The 21,505-nt window shown below is 42.6% G+C and overlaps 1 protein-coding gene across 1 annotated transcript in view; it reads right to left on the bottom strand.

Moving 5' to 3' along the window:
- The window catches only part of lmtk2 (lemur tyrosine kinase 2), a 28,842-nt gene that overhangs the window by 2,584 nt on the left and 4,753 nt on the right, over positions 1 to 21,505 (bottom strand). Inside the window, exons 2-13 of the mRNA XM_070848010.1 lie at positions 17,145 to 17,278; positions 16,815 to 16,968; positions 16,042 to 16,118; positions 15,679 to 15,797; positions 14,170 to 14,257; positions 9,861 to 9,991; positions 6,735 to 6,819; positions 5,085 to 5,206; positions 4,150 to 4,299; positions 960 to 4,017; positions 742 to 874; positions 393 to 651 (exon numbers count right to left, since the gene is read on the bottom strand). Coding sequence (XP_070704111.1) covers positions 393 to 651; positions 742 to 874; positions 960 to 4,017; positions 4,150 to 4,299; positions 5,085 to 5,206; positions 6,735 to 6,819; positions 9,861 to 9,991; positions 14,170 to 14,257; positions 15,679 to 15,797; positions 16,042 to 16,118; positions 16,815 to 16,968; positions 17,145 to 17,278 — 4,510 coding nt within the window. The remainder of the gene's footprint in view (positions 1 to 392; positions 652 to 741; positions 875 to 959; positions 4,018 to 4,149; positions 4,300 to 5,084; positions 5,207 to 6,734; positions 6,820 to 9,860; positions 9,992 to 14,169; positions 14,258 to 15,678; positions 15,798 to 16,041; positions 16,119 to 16,814; positions 16,969 to 17,144; positions 17,279 to 21,505) is intronic.

The raw sequence follows: 21,505 nt of genomic DNA, 5'->3' as shown, positions 1-21,505 counted from the left end.
ATACTACTCTCATGTGTGAATGGTAAATGTGAAGCTATAGCTAGCAGCCGGTTAGCTTAGCTGTCTAAAGGTAACATAAATCCACTAGCAGCACCTGTACAGCTCAGTGATGCTGCATCTCGTTTGTTAGATCTGTGAAAATGAAGTATAAAAACGATGAGTTTTTCCGTGGGTTTTATATGCTGGACTATTTCTTTAGCTCATGCCAAGCTAACCTGCTGTTGGCCATGGCTTCATATTTACCGTACACAGATCAGAGTGGTATCAATATTCTTATCCAAGTCCTGGCAAGAAAACAAATAAGCACATTTCCCAAAATAATTTTGGGGAAAAAAAAGTGTCTTTAAGCCTGGGCACAACTCAGACAGGTTTGGTGTAACTGCATTCTCAACTTGCCTCCTTGCTCGATGTCCGAGTCGGTGACATGTGTGAGGGAGAAGCTGGCGATACTGGCCGGCGAGATGGAGAAACGGGAGTAGTTTGAGGAGCTGCTCCAGCTGGGCTCCAGCACGCGCCCTGCTGCAGGGGGCGGAGAGGAAAAGCGAGATGCTGCAGATGAGGACATGGTTTTTGATGCAGGCTCTTTGTCCGTCTTGGGTAGGAAGGCAGGTGCCGGGGAGGAGAAGTCATCATCCCACTCGAAACCACCACCTGTAAGGATTTAAAGAATGAGTGAAGACATGTGATGGACAATACAATTTTCAGCAGCTGCATACATTTAGTGGTTTTTGTTGTATTTACCTTCTTCGTCTGTGGAGCTTTCCGAGTTGGTGAATCGGTTCAGGTAGCTGGCAGTGGACACTGGGCTGCTGAACTCTGGTGCCTGATTGTTTGAGCCTGTTGAGTGATCGCCCAGTTCCTTTGTGGGAGTCTCCTAGATCAGAATGGGTTGGATTTTAACAAGAATGACCACAGAAAAGTGTCTTTTTCTGCAATAAAACAAAGTAGAGAGTACTTACCTGGTCAAACAGGTAGACAGTGACATCATCGAAGAAAGACACAGCTCTTCTGGAGTTCTCTGCATTGCACCTCGCAGGAAACGGAGAAGATGATGTCTCGATGTTCAGCGTGGTGGGTTTCAGCAAGCTCTTCAGGTTCTTTGCACTGCTGTCATCCGAGACAATAACTGGCACTGTATGCACGGTATCGTCCTCACTTTCTGAGCTGGAGCTGTGCAGCTGGTACGCACGGATGTCATCGTCAGAGTCATCGCTGTTCTCGTCCTCTTCATCTGCATCGACCCCGTCCTCCTGTCCATCTAGACCCGAGGCATCCCGTCTCCCCAGGTAACGCCCCTCCATGTCCGGCTCTTTCATCTTATGGCCATCACTCGCGAAGGTCCTGGTTAGTTTAGCATGAACTGCGATTTCTGGTGGTGGCTTTGACGGGGTAGCAGAAGGGAGTGGAGTTGGGGTTTCTAGATCTTCAGACGGGTCCTGTTGGTCAGGAGATGTGACATCCTTTAGCACCTCTTGTTTGTTTCCATCTTCATCATGATTGCTTGCAGACTCCTCCTCACATTCCTCTGGTGCCTCTGGTATCATACCCCCAACATGAGGATCAGATGTTTCTCCATCGGCCTGTACTTCAGCAGCTTCAGAAGAGTCTCGCTGAGAAAATAAAGAATCTATATCTCTCTCCACGTTAACCACCAGTGCTGGATCTCCAGCATTAACCGCGTCGGCAGAATTCCTCAGCCACGTAACTTCACTGGAACCTCCCGCATTTGTTTCTTCCGACTTCTTCTCTGGTTCTGATTCATTGTCTGAGAAGTAGGCAGAGTCTCTATAATTGCTGCCCATGAGTGGCTCCTCAGCAGGAGCTACGTGATCTGGTTGCTGGTCCTCAATAGGATCCTCTCTGTGAGCGTCCAGCGCACCCTCTACTTCAGAGATGATGATTTCTGGTGGAACCAGGTTTGTTGCAGCTGTGGGCTCTTCCGTTTCCTCCTCTTCTTTGGCCACGGTCATGCCGTTTTTCACGGGGGAAGAATCATCAACATTAGGCTGAGAGTTCCACTCGGGAGACTCCAGGTTCTCAGTCTCATAACCGCTGTCTGATATTTTGTAGGGAGGCTGAAGTTTTTGTTGGACTATTTGAGAACCCAGCTCTTCTCCTTGCTCACTTAGCCTGTGGATGTCGAGAGAGTCTAGAGAGTCTGGCGTTTCCGCTGAAACGTCTACGGTTGGTAGAGTGGTGGACATGCTGTCTTCCAGTAAACTGTCCTGGCTGATCTGGTCCAAAGATGGCCCAGAGACCAACAGAGAAGATCTGACAAGAGGATGCCCATTAGTGTCCGTAAAAGATTCTTCATGGTCAGACAGAGTGCTTTCCAGCTCTATATCCGCATCCTCGTTTAGTTCACTCAACAAATCGTTGCTCGTCAGGTCTTCATTGTGCCCGTTGTCTGAGGGCAATGCTTGGACTTGCAGGTTTTCAGGCATTTTACCTTCGATGGGCAGAACATTACCCTTTGAGGTTCCAAGGTCGTCTTCAAGGCTGGGAATTTTGGCATCTGTGCACAATGAGTCTATAGTGGCACTTTCAGAGAATGCATGGGTGTGGCCATCAGTTTGACTAATGTTAATCTCAAGCCTCTCTGAGGTAGAATCAATACCAGAGTCTATACCTCTTTCTGAGGATTGTAGCAGACCAACATCTTCGGTAGAAGAACTATTTCTAACTGGCAGCTGGTTGCTTGTGTCATCGTCTGTGACCACTGTAATGAAAGGCACCAGTGTTTCATTTTTTACAAGAGACTGACAATACTCCCCAAAGCTGGTACTTGGAGAGTCTAAAGGTTCCTGTCTTGAGGATGTGCTACTTGCTGCAGGTTTTAAATAAGTGTCTGTCGTGGTTAAGCTGCCTAAACTCTCAAGGTTGTCCCAAGAACGCATTTTGAATGTTGCTTCTGGTTCGTGGGCTATGCCAGGTGAAAGAAAATGATCCTGCGGACTTGAGAATCTAGATCTGTCTTTCATCAGGCTCTGGTCTTTGAGGAACATGAAGTTGTCAGCTAGTTTTTCAGTGTTCAGAAGCCTCTTCACATCTGTGCTCTCCCTCTCCACTTCCACAGAATCCGCCAGGTGAGGAGCTTCTGAACAATCCCCTAAAAAAGAATCCCCATTGCTTTTATCTGTATCCCCCTCCTTGACTTTTACTGGTGCACCTTCATTGAAAGGGTTCTCACTGCGGTCTGGAAGCTCTATGAAACTCTGTCTCCAGGAAGGAGAGTCTTCTTGCTTGGACCCCCCTTCAGTGAAAATGTTGGTGTGGTAAGGGCTGTCATTTTCAAGAGAAGACCAAATGTGGCTGTCTGGTAAATAGGAATCCTTAGAGTCAATACTTTGGTGGAAAAAATCAGCATCTGTGCTAGACTCATCCAGACGGACATCTTGGAGAACAACAAAGTCTTCCCGGCCTGAAATGAAGTCCAAGTCTCGCCCTCTGTTCCCATCTTCCCCCACGGTGCTCTCTCCTTGTTCTTCTAGTTGTATATAATATTCATTTCCGTTAGATGGCTTTTGTGCATCAAACACTGGCACAATCCCTGGAATTCCTGAAGGAGTGTTACCACCTTCTGGGCCCACTGCTCTGGCTACATTATCAGGGAAATGGGCCTGGATGTCTTCACTGGAAACAGGAAAGAACATGCTGTGATAGTTCAACGTTGTGTCCATGCTTGAGCGTCCGTGGTTGCCATCATAGTGGTCGTGCTTGGCTGCCTCCCAAACGTACTCAAAGCTGAGACCTTTACTGGTTTCAGTAACGGTGAGCACTTCATCAATCTCTTGTCGCAGGGCATCATCAGCAAACTGTTCCAGGATTGGGAAAGAGGAGTGGCTAACAGTGGTCTGCCGTGTGGAAGGGTTAGGCTTGAGAGCATCCCAGCGTTGCTCAAAATCTTCCTCTATGTCCTTCTGACCTTGCATGCGCAGGTACGTGAGCAAACGGTGCACTTCTTCTGCTGTAGCCCGCTTGTCTGGAGACAGCCAGCAGAACTGCAGGACCTCATGCCTGCAGATAAAGGTAACACAGACAGCTCTTTCTCAGATACATTTTTAATGGCCAAATAACTCAACTTAAAATCTGATTTAAGAGAACTATTTGTATATAATTTGATGTAATAGACATATTCCAAAGGCTCACCATCTGTCAGAATACGGAAGCTCCAGCTGTGGCTTAAAGAGTTTGACTTGTTGCTCCTTGATCACATGATTGAGAACCTCCCGGTCAGACAGATGAGGGTACGGCTGACCAGCATTCTCAAAGAGCTCCCACAATGTGACCCCCAAGGCCCTACAGACAATTTAGGATAAAATAGCTGTTGGAATTTACTGCGGGACAAAAGTTATCTTGTAAAGTTCAGCAAGTCACCTTTACATCTTGACCCAAAACCAGAAGTATCCAAACCCACAGAACAATAGTGTAAAAAAATCACTTTATTTCTAAAGAAACTATGACACCAAGAACCAAATTTAAACACTTCACTTGTGCTGCTCTTTACAAGGGGAACATATTTTTATTAGGGGGGGTACAGCCCTTGTATCTACAACTACCTGATGTAACTCTGCAATTTATGACTGGAAAGGCATTTGGGCAATGAGTCGTGAAGTCAGGGAGGGGCTGAAATGAATGTAAAGACTGGAGAGATGCTTAGTTGGTGCAGTGTCAGTGTCTTTTCCTCCTCTTTTGGAAATTATCCAGACTTTTGTGGGGATTTACAAGATCTTGAATTAGCAGAAAGGCTTGTTTTCTCAGCAAAGAGCTAAAAGTGTACTGCAGAGCGATTTACTGTCCTTCTTTACTTTGTCTTACTCCAAATATACTTCGCTTGAATATTTTGATAACAGCACAGGGCTCCAGCTGGAATATCTTTCATACCGTATGACATGCAATAAGGCAGTAAAAAGCTTTATGGATTTTAAAAACTTAAAATAGGGATGTTAACGTCAAAGTCTCTATCAGGAGTATCATTTTAAAATGTATTTGGATTCCATTCAGGCTCACTCACAGTCGTTTTAAGTCAAGGGTTTTTAAAAATGTCCTCTAATGTCATTGAAGAGCTGCAGTCTGGTACCTACCACACATTGCTGGGCTTGGTCTGCTCCATAGTAATCACACCCCCATGGCGCTCGCCCACCAGTTCAGGAGCCAACCAGCGAAGGGGTGCAAACACATCATCCTCTGTGATGATGTAATCCTCCTATAGTAAGATTGTAAAATGTTTCTGTCACACGTGGTATTTGCTACTGCTTACAAACCATCATTTTCTAGGAAATATAGCAAATAATAAAGAACACCACCTCATCAAAAAGCTCTCTGCAATGGGAGAAATTTGGTTGTTTATTGGCTCTAAACTGAGGAAGCGTGCTCCCACTTTGCCTCTCCCTTTCTTTACAGAAATAGATTCAGTGGGTGACCTTATCTTGTGAGTATTAAATTCAGACAGCCAAACTGAAAGATCAGCAGTATTTAAGGAATGCAGCACACAGGACTTCCTTGGGGCACTGCAGTGTGTCAAGTTACAACAGAAGACAATCTTAATTCGGTGACATATACAGTTGATTAAAACCAAACACCTGCACAGCCTACAGTGAAAAAGGTGGCAGGTCAACTGGAGCTGATTGCAGACAGGCACTTTGGCACTGACTGTTTTAGTTCAACAGCCAGACGTCAGAGAGGCAACTTAAGTTCAACAGCTGCACAATGTGAGAGCAGTTCTTAACTATCTTCAGGAGCCAAAAAACACATGTTACTTGTGGATGAATTTAACAATTATAAGGACATTTAACAGCTCATGTTTTCTGATGAGTTTGACGACAACAGAAATACTGAATAATACAAGGTGTGATTGTGGTTGTATTGATAATTTTTTTATTTTTTTTGGCAAACCACTAGTTACAGTAATATATGTAATATGTATTTTCTTCATTTCTTTTTGGCTAATTATTCTCATGATTACAGCAGCACCTTGCTCTAAGATGGTGTGGAGAAGGGCAGCTAACTTCTTATGGTCAAAATTAATCCGAGAGTAAAGATGCTTTGATTCATTTGGCTTTTCTGTGTATTGAACAAGATTTATTATACATGGCTTGTTCAGTGGTTGTAAAATTTCCTATCAGAGATCATAAATTAAGCAATTTATTCTGATTCATCATGGATGTCCAGCCTCTCGCACATCCTTGTACGCCATTGTAAGTGTCTCTCTAACTCCACTACGACTCAAGATGGTGCAGTTAACCTCAGAAGGACTTGAGATTGAGACTTGAGATACTGTGCATTATTTGGCATCTAGTGCCTAGCAGGCACTGGGGTGAGTGTTTATATGCTACAAGCACAGCGATCCAACAGACGTCTTCATTCGGTTTGTATTTGCATGTACTGGAGTTTAGAATGACCGAACTGTAAGCAAATGCGTCACATTTTGAGGAGCCATTTCTTAATGCACATATTTTCCCTCTGATTATTGACCACAAAAAAAGACACAGTGAAACTCACTGGGTAATCTGTATCAGACCAGAAATTTCAACTAATATTCACATTATAAATCGGTATCAACTGAAAAGTCTGATTGGATCATGTCTGAGTAAAGAGTAAATGTGTGACTGGTCTGAGTCAATAAACAAGTCTAATGTAGAGTATCTTTGTGTAACCAGCCTGTGGTGTTGGCAGGAATATGAAGTTCCATCCAGTAATGGTGAAAATGATCTGAAATGAAGGTTTCTGCTTACTTTGTATCTGTAGGGTCCAATTCCATAGTCTCCCACTTTGACTGTAAGATCTGCAGTCAGGTAGCAGTTCCTCAGAGCCAAATCACTAAGAGCAGAGAGACAGACATCAGTGTGGCACACAGAGGACGGCTTAGATACTTCAGATCATTCTCTTATTATGAAGTTCACTGGCAGGTTTGTGATCAGCCCTGGAATGAAAATATTCAATTGATGCTTGTTCTTGCCAGTTAGTCATTTTTGTTTGGCCTGTACATTGTCATTTGTATCTATAAGACAAATTTAAAGCAAAGACCAAGATGAAGTGGCTTTAAAGGCTAAGATTACCTCCAAAGAATCAAGGGCAAGGGATGTTGGCAAATGACTTTGGCAACTATAGAACATTCTTATTCTGTCATTTGCCTCCGCTCTTAACCTTGCAACAAGATTCATATGGGGGCTATTCCTGACTCATGCATACAGCAACAGGATATAGTTTCTAGAGGGAAACACAGGCTCTGCAAGGCTGCCAGGAGAGGGCGTAAGAAACTCTGAGACCCTCTCTGCGCATAAAGCAGACATATGGTAGTTTATTCTCACTGAATGAAGAGGCAGGCTTTGGTTTCCCTTTAGCCCTGCGGCATTCCCTATTCACAAGTCCCTTTTACCCGCCTAACGACAAACACTGCTGACACCAGTGTTCTTGCGTGCACATGGCTGAGCCACAGTCAGGCCGACTGAAACCTCTGTAAGATAAATGGTAATCTATTTAAAACTCTCCCGCCCCCTGTCGTCTGTAGTTGGCTGAGGGCCCAACATACAGTAGCACAGCAGTAAGGAAATGTGTCCAACATCTTAACCCTACAAGGCCGATACACAGTGTGGCATTGATCACTCTTATACACCGTCAGACACCAGTTAGGTTTGGTGTAATCTTTCTTGATTTTACCTGAGATCAAGACGAAAAGATAACAGCTACTCATTTCAAGTTCTGAATAACTCTGAGGTCAAAAACACGACCAAGAACTGCTAATAATCAAAAACATCTTTCAAAACCAATTATACTTCTGAAATACAGTAATAGATATAAATATTTGAGGATATAGATATAAATATCTGAATAACTTCCTCTCATACCACTAATCAGGACTTCCATAGTTCATAATAATATAATTGTAATTTAAACGCCTCTTGAATTGCTTTTATCCTCATCATCTAGAAAGAACACTTTATTAATCTAGTGCGGGCCAAATGACAGTGGGAGTGGAACACATATTTGAGGAGGCAGTCAAATACAAAGTAAATACAATGAATACATCTGTCTGTCAAACAAAGTAATGGAAATAGAAGTAATGTTTCAACAGCAATTGTTGGTGACCTGCACAGGATCAACAACATATTAGCTAAAGTGAAGCCTGTACTGCACATGCATGCCATCTTTTGTTAAGGAGGTTTTATTTTTAGCAGGACAATGACATTCAAAGAGGCTATGACAAGCCTATTTTAAGACCAAGCTAAGACTTGCGTAAGTTTCCCTCCATTGTCAGCAGGCCTCACCTCCTACAAATATCTAGAAACACTGAGAAAGGCAAAACATACTTTAAAAATCACACGATACTGTGATGCTCTGAACGAGTGCTGGAATAACGTGGACTCTCACATTCTGCAAAACATGTAATCTGTGATCCAGGCTCTTGATGAAGCCTGAGTAATTTGTAATTGTATTTGAGAAAAATACATTTTGACTACATATGAGCTGAATGAAAGATTTTGAATTGTAGTAAAAAAAAAAAATTCATTAAAAAAAGTTCTTGGTAGCAGTAACCCAATGAATACTCACAAACATGCCTCATATTGATCTATCAATCTAAACTCCAAAGAGAAAACTGGGAAATCTCAAACACAGCAAACGCTGCAGTACTTAAAATATACATGGAGCAATCGCTGAACCATGCCAAGAAACTTCCTTTCAGTTTCTGAATGAGAACATATTGATGGCACGCGCTGCAGTGTGTGTTCTGCTCTTTTGCAGCACCATTCTCACCCTCGCATTGCAAAGCTGAGGTTTCAGCTTTGGATATCAGCCCACGCAGCACTTGTCCTGAGGGTTTTGTGTCTGTGGCGCTGCAACGTCAACCACCTCTCATTCATTTCTGTCAGCGTGTCGCTGCACTCGGAATAGTTTCAGTTGCAATCAGTTCGCGTAACCTTTTTCTTTACTTTTTGTGGCAACAGAAATATTTTTACGATTGTAAATTAAATTTGCCCACATGGAGGGAAGCTTGTAGAACTCCCTTTGAGTTGTAACAAGGATTAAAACACAACGACCAATATGAGGCTATCCTTTTACATGCAAAGAGCAGAATCATCATATCCTTCTGGCAGCGGACAGCTGACACTCTGGCAATGCATGGGAGCTGTGTAATTGGAACCCTCTGAGCATATTCTGAGCATGCAAAATAGACCTGATGAGTTGAGCATCGTATGTTGCCCCCCAAGCCACACGTTCCCAACACCCCCTGTACCCTACTGGCTGCTTGTAGCCAGACATCCAGTGCTCGCTGGGGTAAAAATGAAAATGAAATGTAGCCTCCCTGCTGTACGAACCTTTTTTGGAGAACATGAGTACTCCTGAGACTAGTTGGACAGTAAGCACTAAAGTAAAACTAACAGTTGACCTAAGTCTTTACAATCACATTTTACAAGATTTGTGACTAGTTACATAACACACACAGTAATGTTGCTGTGCATTAATCAAATACCATAAGAATTTTACGAGTGTGCCTTGATTTAAACATTTGGGACAGCAATATTATCTCTTGAGTATCTCTTGAGTCAAAAAGATTAAAAATGCTGAAATGTTTATTCTTTAAAAAGTTAAATAAATATTTATTTGAGAACTTTTATTCCAACAAATGAAACAGGGGCGGAAAAACAGCAGAAATGCTGGCTGAGTGAGAACAGTAAAGCATCTGTTGTACAGGTTGTAATTAAAATATGTTGCCTAGCATTCACTAAGATAATGAGTCTTACCCAAAGCAGTAGGTGTACTCTTTGACAGACAAAGTGTCACAAAAAAAACAAAACACAATAGCTTAGTGGGCCTAAAACCTGTGAGTTTGCTTAAGGGTTGCAGTTCTGAAGTGCTACCTGTGCAGGAAGTTGTGTTTGTGAAGGTGAGTGACGCCAGCAGCGATTTCACAGGCCATCCTCTGCAGCTGCAGCAGCTCAGCATTTCTGAACATCCAATCCTGCTGAGACAGATAGCCGCGCAAATCCCCCTGCAAACACACACAAACACACAAAACCCCAGCCGTTAATACATAAACCCACCAATAAACATAAACATTCAATAAATACAGAAGTTTTGTAGCAATAGGAGGACTTTAACAAATTATTCTAGTTAAATGCACTGTGCAGAAATGGCCACACAGGGGCAGTAGACTCTCCTGTTCCTGTCTCCTCAGCACTTCTCCCTGCTGATGTGTGAGAGGACCAAATAAGGGTAATGCTGTTTAATGAACCTCTATGCTGTGTCACAGAGATTTATAAATAAAAGAGTCCTGCTCAGGTCAGTGAAATTAACTGTGCCTGCGTCCAGCTGGGTTTTGGAGCTCGTGAGTGAAGGAGAGGAAAGACCAGGGTGTCCCGCAAGGGGAGCAAGACGAGTTGATTAATTACACAACATCATAATAAACACACATGGTTATAGAGTGAAATTAAGTCTTAAGTTTGAATGTAGCGTGTTAGCTCTCGCGTGTCACTTGATCAGAGTGATGTGAGAAGCCAATATAGGAAAGTGAATCTGGAACAAGGAGATCACTTTATTGAGATGACAGACATACAGGGTTCTTTGAGGTTGGACTGAGTCCTGAGGGACTCTACATTTGAATTACAGCAACGGTCTCAGCTGTGTGTAGCTTCCCAGTCCAGGGCTGGTTGGGAATTTCTGCGGACACCTGTATTTATCACTCACCGCTGTGTAACAGCAAATATAATGGAAGAGAATGTGTCAGTATGCCACAATGTGAGCAGTACATTTAACTCTGAAGCAAAGAGCTGTTGAAGTTATGTGTGCTTCTGAGATTACGGTCACCATATATGTGTCACCAGCATTCCATTGCTGGTCCGAGCAAAGGAAACCCCTGATTAGCCAGCAGAACAGAGTTCCCCTTAGAACATACTGTACACACACACACACACACACACACACACACACAATATACGAGGCGCTTTTGTTAAAAATGTCAAGTAACGCGCAGTTACTGAGCATGCAAGTTTGTCTTGCTGTGCCTGCGTGTTTACAAAAGGCTTCACTTTCCCCTGAGCTATCTCACTACAACCAGCTCAGATTTGTTGTCTTACGTAAGCAACATGGTTTGCTCCAACAGCAATCACCCCAGCACACACGCTCAAATACACAACACGCAGAAAACACACACGGCTCTGAGAAGCAGCATTTCAGAGAAGAGCTATATTCAATGTATGGTAAGTGATACCCCGGCCTGTCTTTATTTGTGAAGGCTCTGCAGCAGGTGATTAAGTCTGAGGCTTGCGGCGGGGGTTGGTGGAGGGGGTCCAATGCTGTTAATGAAACAACATTAACCGCGAAAGGCCAAAACAATTAGGCCTTGTGTCTGACCTGCAAATAACCAAGAATGTGCCAAGTTTCCAGTGCACAGATCAAGTTCTCTGAAAAAAACAACAACAATTAATTAATTAATTAATTAATTAATAAAACTAGATACTAAACGTGGGTTATATTCTGACTATTGTGAGCTAAACAGGGCAAGTTGACAGAAATGTGAAATCCAGGGGAAAGCGCACGTGGACTGTTTATGCAAAATGGGTTTTTCATAGTAATAACGGTCTCTAATTGAATGAGTTACCATCAATAGAGCCAATTCTCCTGCAGAAGTCAAACAGGACACAAAGGATGACTTTACCCACGTGGTGAATTATAATGCTCAATACACCAATGGGCAGAGGATGGGCAGTAATGTATAACTTAATAAATGCCATGACAGTGACATAAAGAGCGCCTCCACAATAATAGCGTGAGCCTTGATGCTTTAACGACTGTAATAAATGAAGGAGATCAACAACTTTTGAAAGCCAAAAGTCAGCTGGCTTATGTCTGAGACCCTGAACCAGAGAAGGGTCTGACTAACGTCCTGGGCAGGCACCAGGCAGGAGATCCATGCATTAGAGGCTGTCACTCACACTACGGCATGTGACATTTTGTGGCCCCTGCACCAGTTGCTTGATGTATTTTGATGTCTAAAATGCTTTGAGTCAGGGTTACCCGGCACGGGTGATACAGGACGGAAAAACCACCATCAATCACCACGCTGTCAGAGGGAACGTCACAGTATATTGGCTTTTTGGGATTCATCTTGTCCACTGCGCAGCTGCAGTGTCACATTACGTGTTTCGGCATCTAGAGGATGACTGACGTGGCCTGAAGTAGTATGAGGCCGCAAACAAGTCGTCTTTTATTTCAAATTCACCAACAAAGCAGGTTCAACACTTTCTTTTGTTATTTTGAAGTTTCATGCTCAAGTAGTGCAAATGGATCTTGTGCTGTGTATATTGAAAGAAAGGAAACACGTATTGTGCAAGACATGATCCTGAAAACTCTTTATCCAGCAAGCGATAACGAGCATGGACATCACTCAGTTGTGCTACCCTCACACATTATCACCTTCAACAAACAGGACCTGCTCTTCATCACGCCATCTTCACTAATGACCCGTGCACGCTTGTGATAAGTCATTCACCTTGACTCATTTCCATCTCCTGTCAGAGACGATACTAGAGCTGGCTGGGAAAGACCACAATGCCAGGGCATCAGCCAGTCCCAGCAGCTGACAATACGCCAGTCCAACAAAGTTATGCAATGTCTGGCAAGACAAGCCAATCTGCACCCTGCTGGACACGTTATCAGGTCAGACAAATGGGAAGACAAGGTGGGGGTGGAGTTACTCAAAGCATTTGTGTCACCAAAACAGCAGAAAAGCATTTCCTTTTCCATTATTTTTCCTGTTTTTCCAAACTGCGGACTGGATATTTGCACATAAAACACCAATACATTATATAAATGACGATTTGAATCCACCACATGAATGTGATGTTTTCCACTAAAACAACTGAAGTCAAACTTTATGGCTCAGGTTGTGCTAACTCATTCGTGGTTACTACAAAAAGGACATCCTGTATCCTGGCATCAAGTAGTAAGTGGGAGGACCTGTGCTGCTCGTGCGTGCCCAGACACACCTGGGTCTGCTACACTCATACATACACATAACTTATCACAAAGTGGCATGCAGGGGCCATGCTGACGCAATTCTAAGGTATGTTTTGAGGCTGTCCTTTGATGGATTTTAAAGGCCTTTCATACATTACTGGGACATCTTTGGGAATTAGAAACACTTTAAAATAATTCTATCTACACTACAACAAATTACAGCCTTAAATGTTGAATCAGCATCTCTCTGATTGAGTGTTTATTTACAGTTGGACTGCACTGAAATGTGCAGCGTTTCATACTCAATGGTGTAAAAAGCACTGCACTCTCATTGTAGAGGTTCACATGATTAAGATAAATCAAACTAAGGTTGTGTATATTTTCAGGGTAACAATTTTGGTGTCTTGTATTTGTCACTGGGCACCCCATAGGTTTCTTTAAGAACAGCTTGGTTTACTTTAGATTGAACTCAATAGTCTCAAATGCACACAAAGTGCTACCCATAAAAATGCACAAACACAGCAACTGGTGGAGCTGACACCAGAGGAGCGTAAATGGAGCCTGTTGCTTTACTGGGTGAGGTGGGAATGTGAGAAGTCCCAGGCTTAGACTAGCTATGCGACTTCAGCAGGGGGGAGGGAGCAGAGGAGGAGGAGGGAGGCCCGGCCCACTCAGGATAGATAGAGAAACAGTGAACAAATCAGCTGCCATGATGGAGTCTGAGTTACTTCAATGAACAGAGGGGCTAATTTGGGACTGAGATAGTGGGTTTTCTTTCCAGAGAGTCAATAGGGCCGGTCAGCTGTGCATGCTTGCTGGACAGTTTTTGAAGGAGTCCTGCCCTATGAATTTGTGAGCTTAACAGACTAATAAGAGCTGATTATCAAAATTCTCTATTAATGAAGCCTGAAGTGAAAAAGTGCTGAAATAGCAAGTGGTAAATAAATAATCTCTCAATCCCTTGACACCAGCACACATAGACTACATGCTCATTGGAGGAAAACCTGCACATTATTGAAAAATTAGACTACACATTGCAGAATTATAGAAAATACATTTCATTCCCATGAATGCAATATTATTAATTTTGGCTGTAATTCAATTTTCTTCAAGTCATATGCAAACAACAATTTTCTAAATAGTAAAAAAGGGGTTGATGGTGCATTTTTGTGCTTATAAATAACATTTAGTAGGATGTGGTCACTCACTCACCATTTCACAGTACTCAAAGACAAGTAAGAAGGGAATGGCCTCAACACACTGTCCCAAGCATTGGAGGATGTTTGGGTGCTGCAGCACTCTGTAATAACAAAATAACATGAAGATCGTTTAATGATGAGAGCAATAGGCTTTAAAATAATACCTTAAAATAACATCTGTGAGATTTGAGAGGAGCAGTTTGTAAGGGGAAAGGTAGGGGGTGCTGCTAACATAACAGTAATCTCATATAGTTATTTTTGTCAGGATGTACTGTACACATGTCCTCCAACAAATACAGTGGTGGCCAAAATTATTAGAACACTTGGCATACTTAAGAGGTTTCAGTTGTTTTTGTTGAATTGGCCATTAAAATACCCATAAAAAGAATGAAATATCTACAAAGTCATCATTATGCTGTATAAACCATAGAATAGAGCCATCATAAGGAGATTTAGGTCATTTTTCTTACAAAAAAGATCAACACCACAATGACTAATGGTGCAACAGTGTCTTCAAGACCTGTGCGTCGGAAACTGGGAGAAGAAGGATAGCAGCAATGGCAGCAAAGAAACCATTACTGACAGAGAAAAATAGAATGAAACACCTGAAATTTGCAAAAGAACACAAGAAATGGACAAAGGAAGATTGGTATAAAGTGTTGTGGACTGATGAGTCTAAGTTTGAACAGTTTGGCAACAAGCGAACAGTACATGTTCGATGGAGAGAGGGGGAGAGATATAAAAATGAGTGTCTCTTGCCAACAGTTAAACACAGAGGGGGTAGTATTATGGTGTGGGGTGCCATTTCAGCTTCAGGAACAGGTGACTTAGTGAAAATTGATGGCATCATGGATAAGAAAGTATACCACGACATTCTGGTGAGGCACAGAGTACCATCTGGGAGTCATCTTATTGGGCCTGGATTTAATTTCCAAGAGGACAATGACCCTAAACATTCTTCTAAATATTCCCGGAACTACCTGCGACAGAAGGAATCTGCATGAACATTAAAAATGATGGACTGGCCCCCTCAAAGTCCGGACCTCAACCATATTGAGCAAATTTGGGGCGAGTTGGAAAATAAACTGGACAGATCTATTGTACATTCAAAGGACAGCCTTTGGCTTGAGTTGCAGAAGGCATGGGATAAGATTAGTGTTGAAGTTCTCTGGAAATATACTGACACTATGCCAGAGAGATGAGCTGCTGTAATTGCTGCAAAAGGTGGACATACCAAATATTAAAATTAAAAGTGGATAAAAACAGTAGGACTCACTTCATCTAATATTTGTTGTGCTCAGAGCAACCATCTGGATACTTCATGAACATTATGATGTTCTGAGACATGTTTTGGAGGCAAAAAAGGGTCTATATTTTCAGATCTGTGAGGTGTTCTAATAATTTTGGCCACCACCGTAGATAGAAATAAAATACAAATAATATATATTTGAATTATAGATCACCTTTTAAAAAACTTCTAAACATAACAATAGTCTGGAGTCCATGGGGTTAGGCTGTTTACCTGTATGGATCCCCCTGCTGGAGGAAATCATTCTGCTCCTTGGCACTTGCATTTGCCTTTAACTCCTTCACCACCACTCTGGCTCCACCTGGATCTGTGTAGATTTCACTTAGAAGCACCTGTTAAAACATGACAATGCTTTAGACTTGCATTGGAAATTTGAATAATGGGGGACGAATGGTTATTTCACTGGACAGGATGAGGATTATTTAGAGAATATTAGTTGTAGATATATTTAGTTGTCCAATATCACAATAAACATCAATACCAGTGTACTGCGACACGCCTACTCCAACTTATCATTCTGTTTTACGTTTTTGGGACAATACAAAGCTTTTACATTACACAGCAAACTAATCTTACCTGGCCAAACCAGCCATTGCCAATCTCTTGGATGTAACTCAGAGTGTGACGTGCTACCTGGAAGCTTGTGGATCCCTCTGTGAAACCAACCACAAAACTATGTTAATTAAGACTCTGCTAAGGGCGGCTGTGGCTCAGAGGTAGAGTGGGTCGTCCATCAATCGTAAGGTCGCTGGTTCGGGTCGGCTGAGTCAGCATGTCGAAGTGTCAAGACACTGAACCCCAACTTGCTCCTGTGTGTGAATGTGTGTGACAGAATAGTCTCCCCCAACTTAGCTCCCTCCTGAATGAATGATGTGTGAATGGGTGAATGAGGATGTAATGTAAAGGCACTTGACCAAAGATATTTGACCAAACAGACTTGGATAATGTCAGGTAGCAAGTTTAAGATCCCGATCAGATTTGTCTTTCTTCTGAAATGAAAATGCTCCAATTACAGTATGTACCATAAAAAGGCACATGAGAATGTAACAAACCAATCTTCTATGTTTTTTCCTAAATATTTAAGGTTAAACAGTTTGCATATTTAAAATTTGAATTCTCTGAAAATTTACACTAAAAACACAAAGACGGAAGTAAATGGCACTTCAGGCAACAGAAAAAACAATGACATAAATCCAGCAAAAATATATTTAAACAATTAAATTAATATCATAAATGTATGACTAGTCTACTGATGGCTTGGAGTAAAATCCCTAGTTGGGGCAGCCCTATGATCAATTCTGACAGGCAGTATAAATGCATTTATCTGTGAGTGTGAGTGTGTGTCTGACCTGTGATGCGGGCAGGAGGTTGGAGGTGTGGGGGTCCAGGCAGGGCCACAGGGGACACAGCGAGGGTGTACACCTCAGCTGGGGACTGCATAGAAGGCGTGTCCTCTGCTGGTGGAGTGAAGTCGATCTCATCGTCAAAGTGATCCTCAAATTCCTGCACCAACAAAAGTCAAGAGCTCGTCATGATGCTTCAACACTTCAGTGCATATATTTCAACACAGAACCTAAAGTCCATTACACTCCATCCCCACTCTGTATTCATTAGGTGTGGCCCACATGGGAGCAGGTGAAGCGGTGTCTGTCTGGCTACCTGCCTGCCAGGGCTCTCACCTTGAAGTTGATCTCCCTTTCCTTGCAGCAGGTCACACAGTTCACTAGCAACACCACCAAGGCCACAAGCGCCGTCAGTGACACCACCAGGGACAGGTAGACAGACACAGACAGCGTGTCGCCTGTGCCTCCGTCTGAAATGAGAAAAAGAAAAAAAACACACACACTATGCTGAATCATTCGCAGGTATTGCTGTGCTTCAAAATTTATTTGGAAGAGAATGGAAGAAGGCATCCGATGGCCTTGTTACGAGCATAAACATAAGTGTGTTTGACAGTAATACAGCACGACAGGGGTGTACTGGCTCTTCTTCTGCATCCACCCACAACACAAGCTTGACAACAGAAATAAACTGCGCAGTGCTCTCAAAATGCAACTTCTTCTGTCACTCACTTCTCCACTGCAGTGGGAAGCTGTAAATCTGTGCAAGACATACAATAATTTTCATTAAAAAGTCAAAACAAGCTTTTTTTTTTTTTTTTTAAATAAAGGTCCCAAATTCTGCTCCTTTTCAAGTTCATACTTGTATCCGGAGGTCCGACTAGGACAGTATACATTGTTTAATATTCCAAATACACAGCAGACATGACTGCTAGAGCTGTCTGAACACTCTCGCCTTCCACATCCTTGTGTTAGCAAGAGCTGGCACTAGTGAGGAAAAAACAATAGCGAACAGTGAGGTGGACTCAGAAAATGAAAATGAAAAGACATTTAAAAAGTGCATATTGCGTAAAATGGGACCTTTAAACGGTTTACAGTTTCTGCAAAAATAACGTGACAGTAATTGTGACTGTTGACACCACACCACCCAACCTTTACCACTCATCAGCCATTCAGAGACAGCTGTGGGGTTTCCACTGGCCGATAAGCAGCTGATGCTGCAGCAGTGGTGACAGCAGGTGTGGGCCCGCGCCAGTGAGGTTGCTGCTGGCCCAGCAGTTTGAGTGTCAGAGCTGACAGCGGCTTTGCAACCCACCCACCGTGCTGCTCAGCTGCTGACTAACACTCACTCGCACAGCTGAAGCTTTCCATTTTAGTGCAACCGATTTCCGATTTAGTGCAACCAACATCTTTGTTCTGGAGACTGCTTCACAAACAAAATACAGACCCGATTTATTACAGCCTTTGTGGTGTATTCCTGCAATAAATAAAGATAATGGGCCACAAAACCACGTTTACACCCGATTTTGGTTTGAAATAGGTCAGGAATATACACTCCCCTCCGAAAGTATTGGAACAGTGAGGCCAATTCCTTTATTTTTGCTGTAGACTGAAAACATTTGGGTTTGACATCAAAAGATGAATATGAGACAAGAGATCAACATTTCAGCTTTTATTTCCAGGTATTTACATCTGGATCTGATACACAACTTAGAAGTTAGCACCTTTTGTTTGAACCCACCCATTTTTCATGTGAGCAAAAGTATTGGAACATGTGACTGACAGGTGTGTTTTGTTGCCCTGCTGTGTCCTGTTACATTGATTATTCAAACAATAAATAGCGCTGAATGTCTACGTTCAGTTTCAGATTTGGGTTTTGCCTGTGCAGACTGCATTTATAGTTAGAGGCGTAACCAACAAGAAAACCAGAGAGCTGTCCATGGGTGAAAAACAAGCAATTGTGAAGCTGAGAGAAGATGGAAAATCAATCAGAGTCATTGCACAAACATTGGCCATAGCCAGTACAACCATTTGGAATGTCCTGAAGAAGAAAGAAACCACTGGTGTACTAAGTAACAGACGTCGAACAGGTAGACCAAGGAAAACAGCAGCAGTTGATGACAGAAACATTGTGAGAGCTGTAAAGAAAGACCAGTCTGTTCCCAGAAGACTTACCAGAAGATGCAAACCACTCATTAGCAAGAAGAATAGGAAGGCCAGGCTGGAATTTGCCAAAAAGTCCAGAGACAAGCCTAAAAATTCTGGGACAAAGTTTTATGGACTGATGAGACAAAGATGAACCTTTACCAAAGTGATGGAAAGGCTAAAGTTTGGAGAAAGAGAGGATCTGCTCATGATCCCAAACATACAAGCTCATCTGTGAAACACAGTGGAGGTAATGTCATGGCTTGGGCTTGCATGGCTTCTTCTGGGATGGGCTCATTCATCTTCATTGATGATGTAGCACATGATGGCAGCAGCAAAATGAACTCAGAAGTCTACAGAAACATTTTGTCTGCCAATTTAAAGAAAGATGCAACCAAACTGATTGGGAGATCCTTCATGGTGCAGCAAGATAATGATTCAAAACACACAACAACAAAGGAGTTCATCAGGGGCAAGAAGTGGGAGGTTTTAGACTGGCCAAGTCAATCTCCAGACTTCAACCCTGTAGAGCTGCATTTTACCTGCTAAAGAGCAGACTGAAGGGAGAAACCCCCCAAAACAAACCACAACTGAAAGAGGCTGCGGTGAAAGCCTGGAAAAGCATCACAAAAGCAGAATGCAAAAGTTTGGTGATGTCAATGGGTCACAGGCTTGATGCAGTTATTGCAAGCAAAGGATTTGCAACTAAATATTAAGTCTTTTCACGTTAATGTATTTTAAATCTATCTGTTCCAATACTTTTGCTCGCCTAAAAATGTGGTGTTCCGTTACAAATAATGCTATCTTCTAAGTTGTGTATCACATCCAGATGTAAATACCTGGAAATAAAAGCTGAAATGTTGATCTCTTGTCTCATATTCATCTTTTGATGTCAAACCCAAATGTTTTCAGTCTACAGCAAAAATAAAGGAACTGGCCTCACTGTTCCAATACTTTTGAAGGGGAGTGTATATAATAATTAAGAACCTGGTAAAAGTTGGTGATAGCCTTGTCTAAAAAATGTCTTCTCCCTGGCTTGGAAGCTCACAAAGATGGATCACATGTCTGGGTGATATATTTGTGCGCATTTTATAATTCTAACTACTGCAAAAGGAAAGGTCAGCCTATCACCATGTTCATTCACCACGTCCACCTTGTCCTCTCATGTCCCACATATCACTGCTTATTTCTGGCTGCTTGTTTAAAAGGTACAGAGCACTCATCGCTTGTCAGCTGTAGTCACAGCCGCTGTATGTGAGCAAACAGTCAGAAGGCGTCCAAGTCACTCCCTCTCGCCTAAAACAGACGTGTGATTTTGTTGTTATTGCGCTTGCTCCAACTGTGGCAGCCAGAAATGCAGTTGGACGTCGTCTGGGAGTCTTGCTGAATCCAAGCGTGCAACATGTTTGTTATTGTGTAATTTCACTATGTTGTATTACACTGTACTAAAAGCAAACCTGATCTCAGCCCACTACATATCTCAGCATGAATGTGCGCATTAAGAGTGTGTACCGAAATAATATTGAGGATCTGCATGAGACTCTCCTCCCCATTCTCCCTCCTGTGTTTATTCTGTCTCCCACCGGCCTTAACTTGTCAGGTACATCCTGTCTGCTGGAGGGAGAATCAACACCTACCGAGTCTCCTTCTGGTCAGCTACAAATTCCTTACAGATGACAGCAAGCGCCAAAACTATAAACATCCAGACTACAAATTCTAGTTGTCAGCACATGATGGAGAGAAAGAACAGATCTGAGAATGACTGAAACACAAACTGTCTGAGCTCTTTGGAATAAATAATAAAACCAGACTAAGGCCAACATGTCTTCACTAAGCTGCTAAAACATATCTCAATTTTGATATTTCTGTCAATATGTAAATGCTTTCCAGATGGGATCAATCTGAAAAGGGCACAGTGTGGTGCTGCAATGGTAAATCCCCCCATACAGGGGGAGATGAGCTTTCTCAAATCTGAGCTAAGCTTGGGTTGTTAAACTCTTCACAAGCATGAAATTGTGACATGGTGAATGCTCTTAGTGCAGCAGCACAGGAATTACTGTGAGCTACTCTTTTTGATAAATCTATTTTATATACATGCAAATGTTAAAAGAAACAGGAAGTTTGCTAAAATGGCAATGAAAACATGTAAACTGTGTGTCGCCCTTTATTGAAACATGGAGAGTGGGACACGGCCGAACAGAGGTTGATACCAAGCAGAGAAACTGGGATGAGTCTGTCTGACTCCTCACCAGACGATGCCGTTATTCATAAAAGCTGATGTTTGCCGACAGAAAGATTTCACCATTTTGGAAGTTCAGTGTGGACAGTTATCTCTAAAAAACCTTGATTCTGGCATTTCTAAACCTGAGCCCTGTTCACAGAGTCAAAATGACTACTAGCTACAAAAAGCTTGGGAATTGGTCTGGTAGATCGTCTCAGCCGGCAGCCGAGAACAGGTGATGACCAGGCCGTAACGGCTGTAGTGCAATCCTTCCAGGCATTTGTGCCCATTCAAAGTATGCCCACTCAAACGGTTTGTCTTTGAAGTGTCTGAC

This window comes from Pempheris klunzingeri, chromosome 17 (genome assembly GCF_042242105.1).
Source record: "Pempheris klunzingeri isolate RE-2024b chromosome 17, fPemKlu1.hap1, whole genome shotgun sequence".
Classification (NCBI taxonomy): Eukaryota; Metazoa; Chordata; class Actinopteri; order Acropomatiformes; family Pempheridae; genus Pempheris; species Pempheris klunzingeri.
Note: the sequence above shows the minus strand (reverse complement) of the source record. Positions and strands in the feature narration are given on the sequence as shown.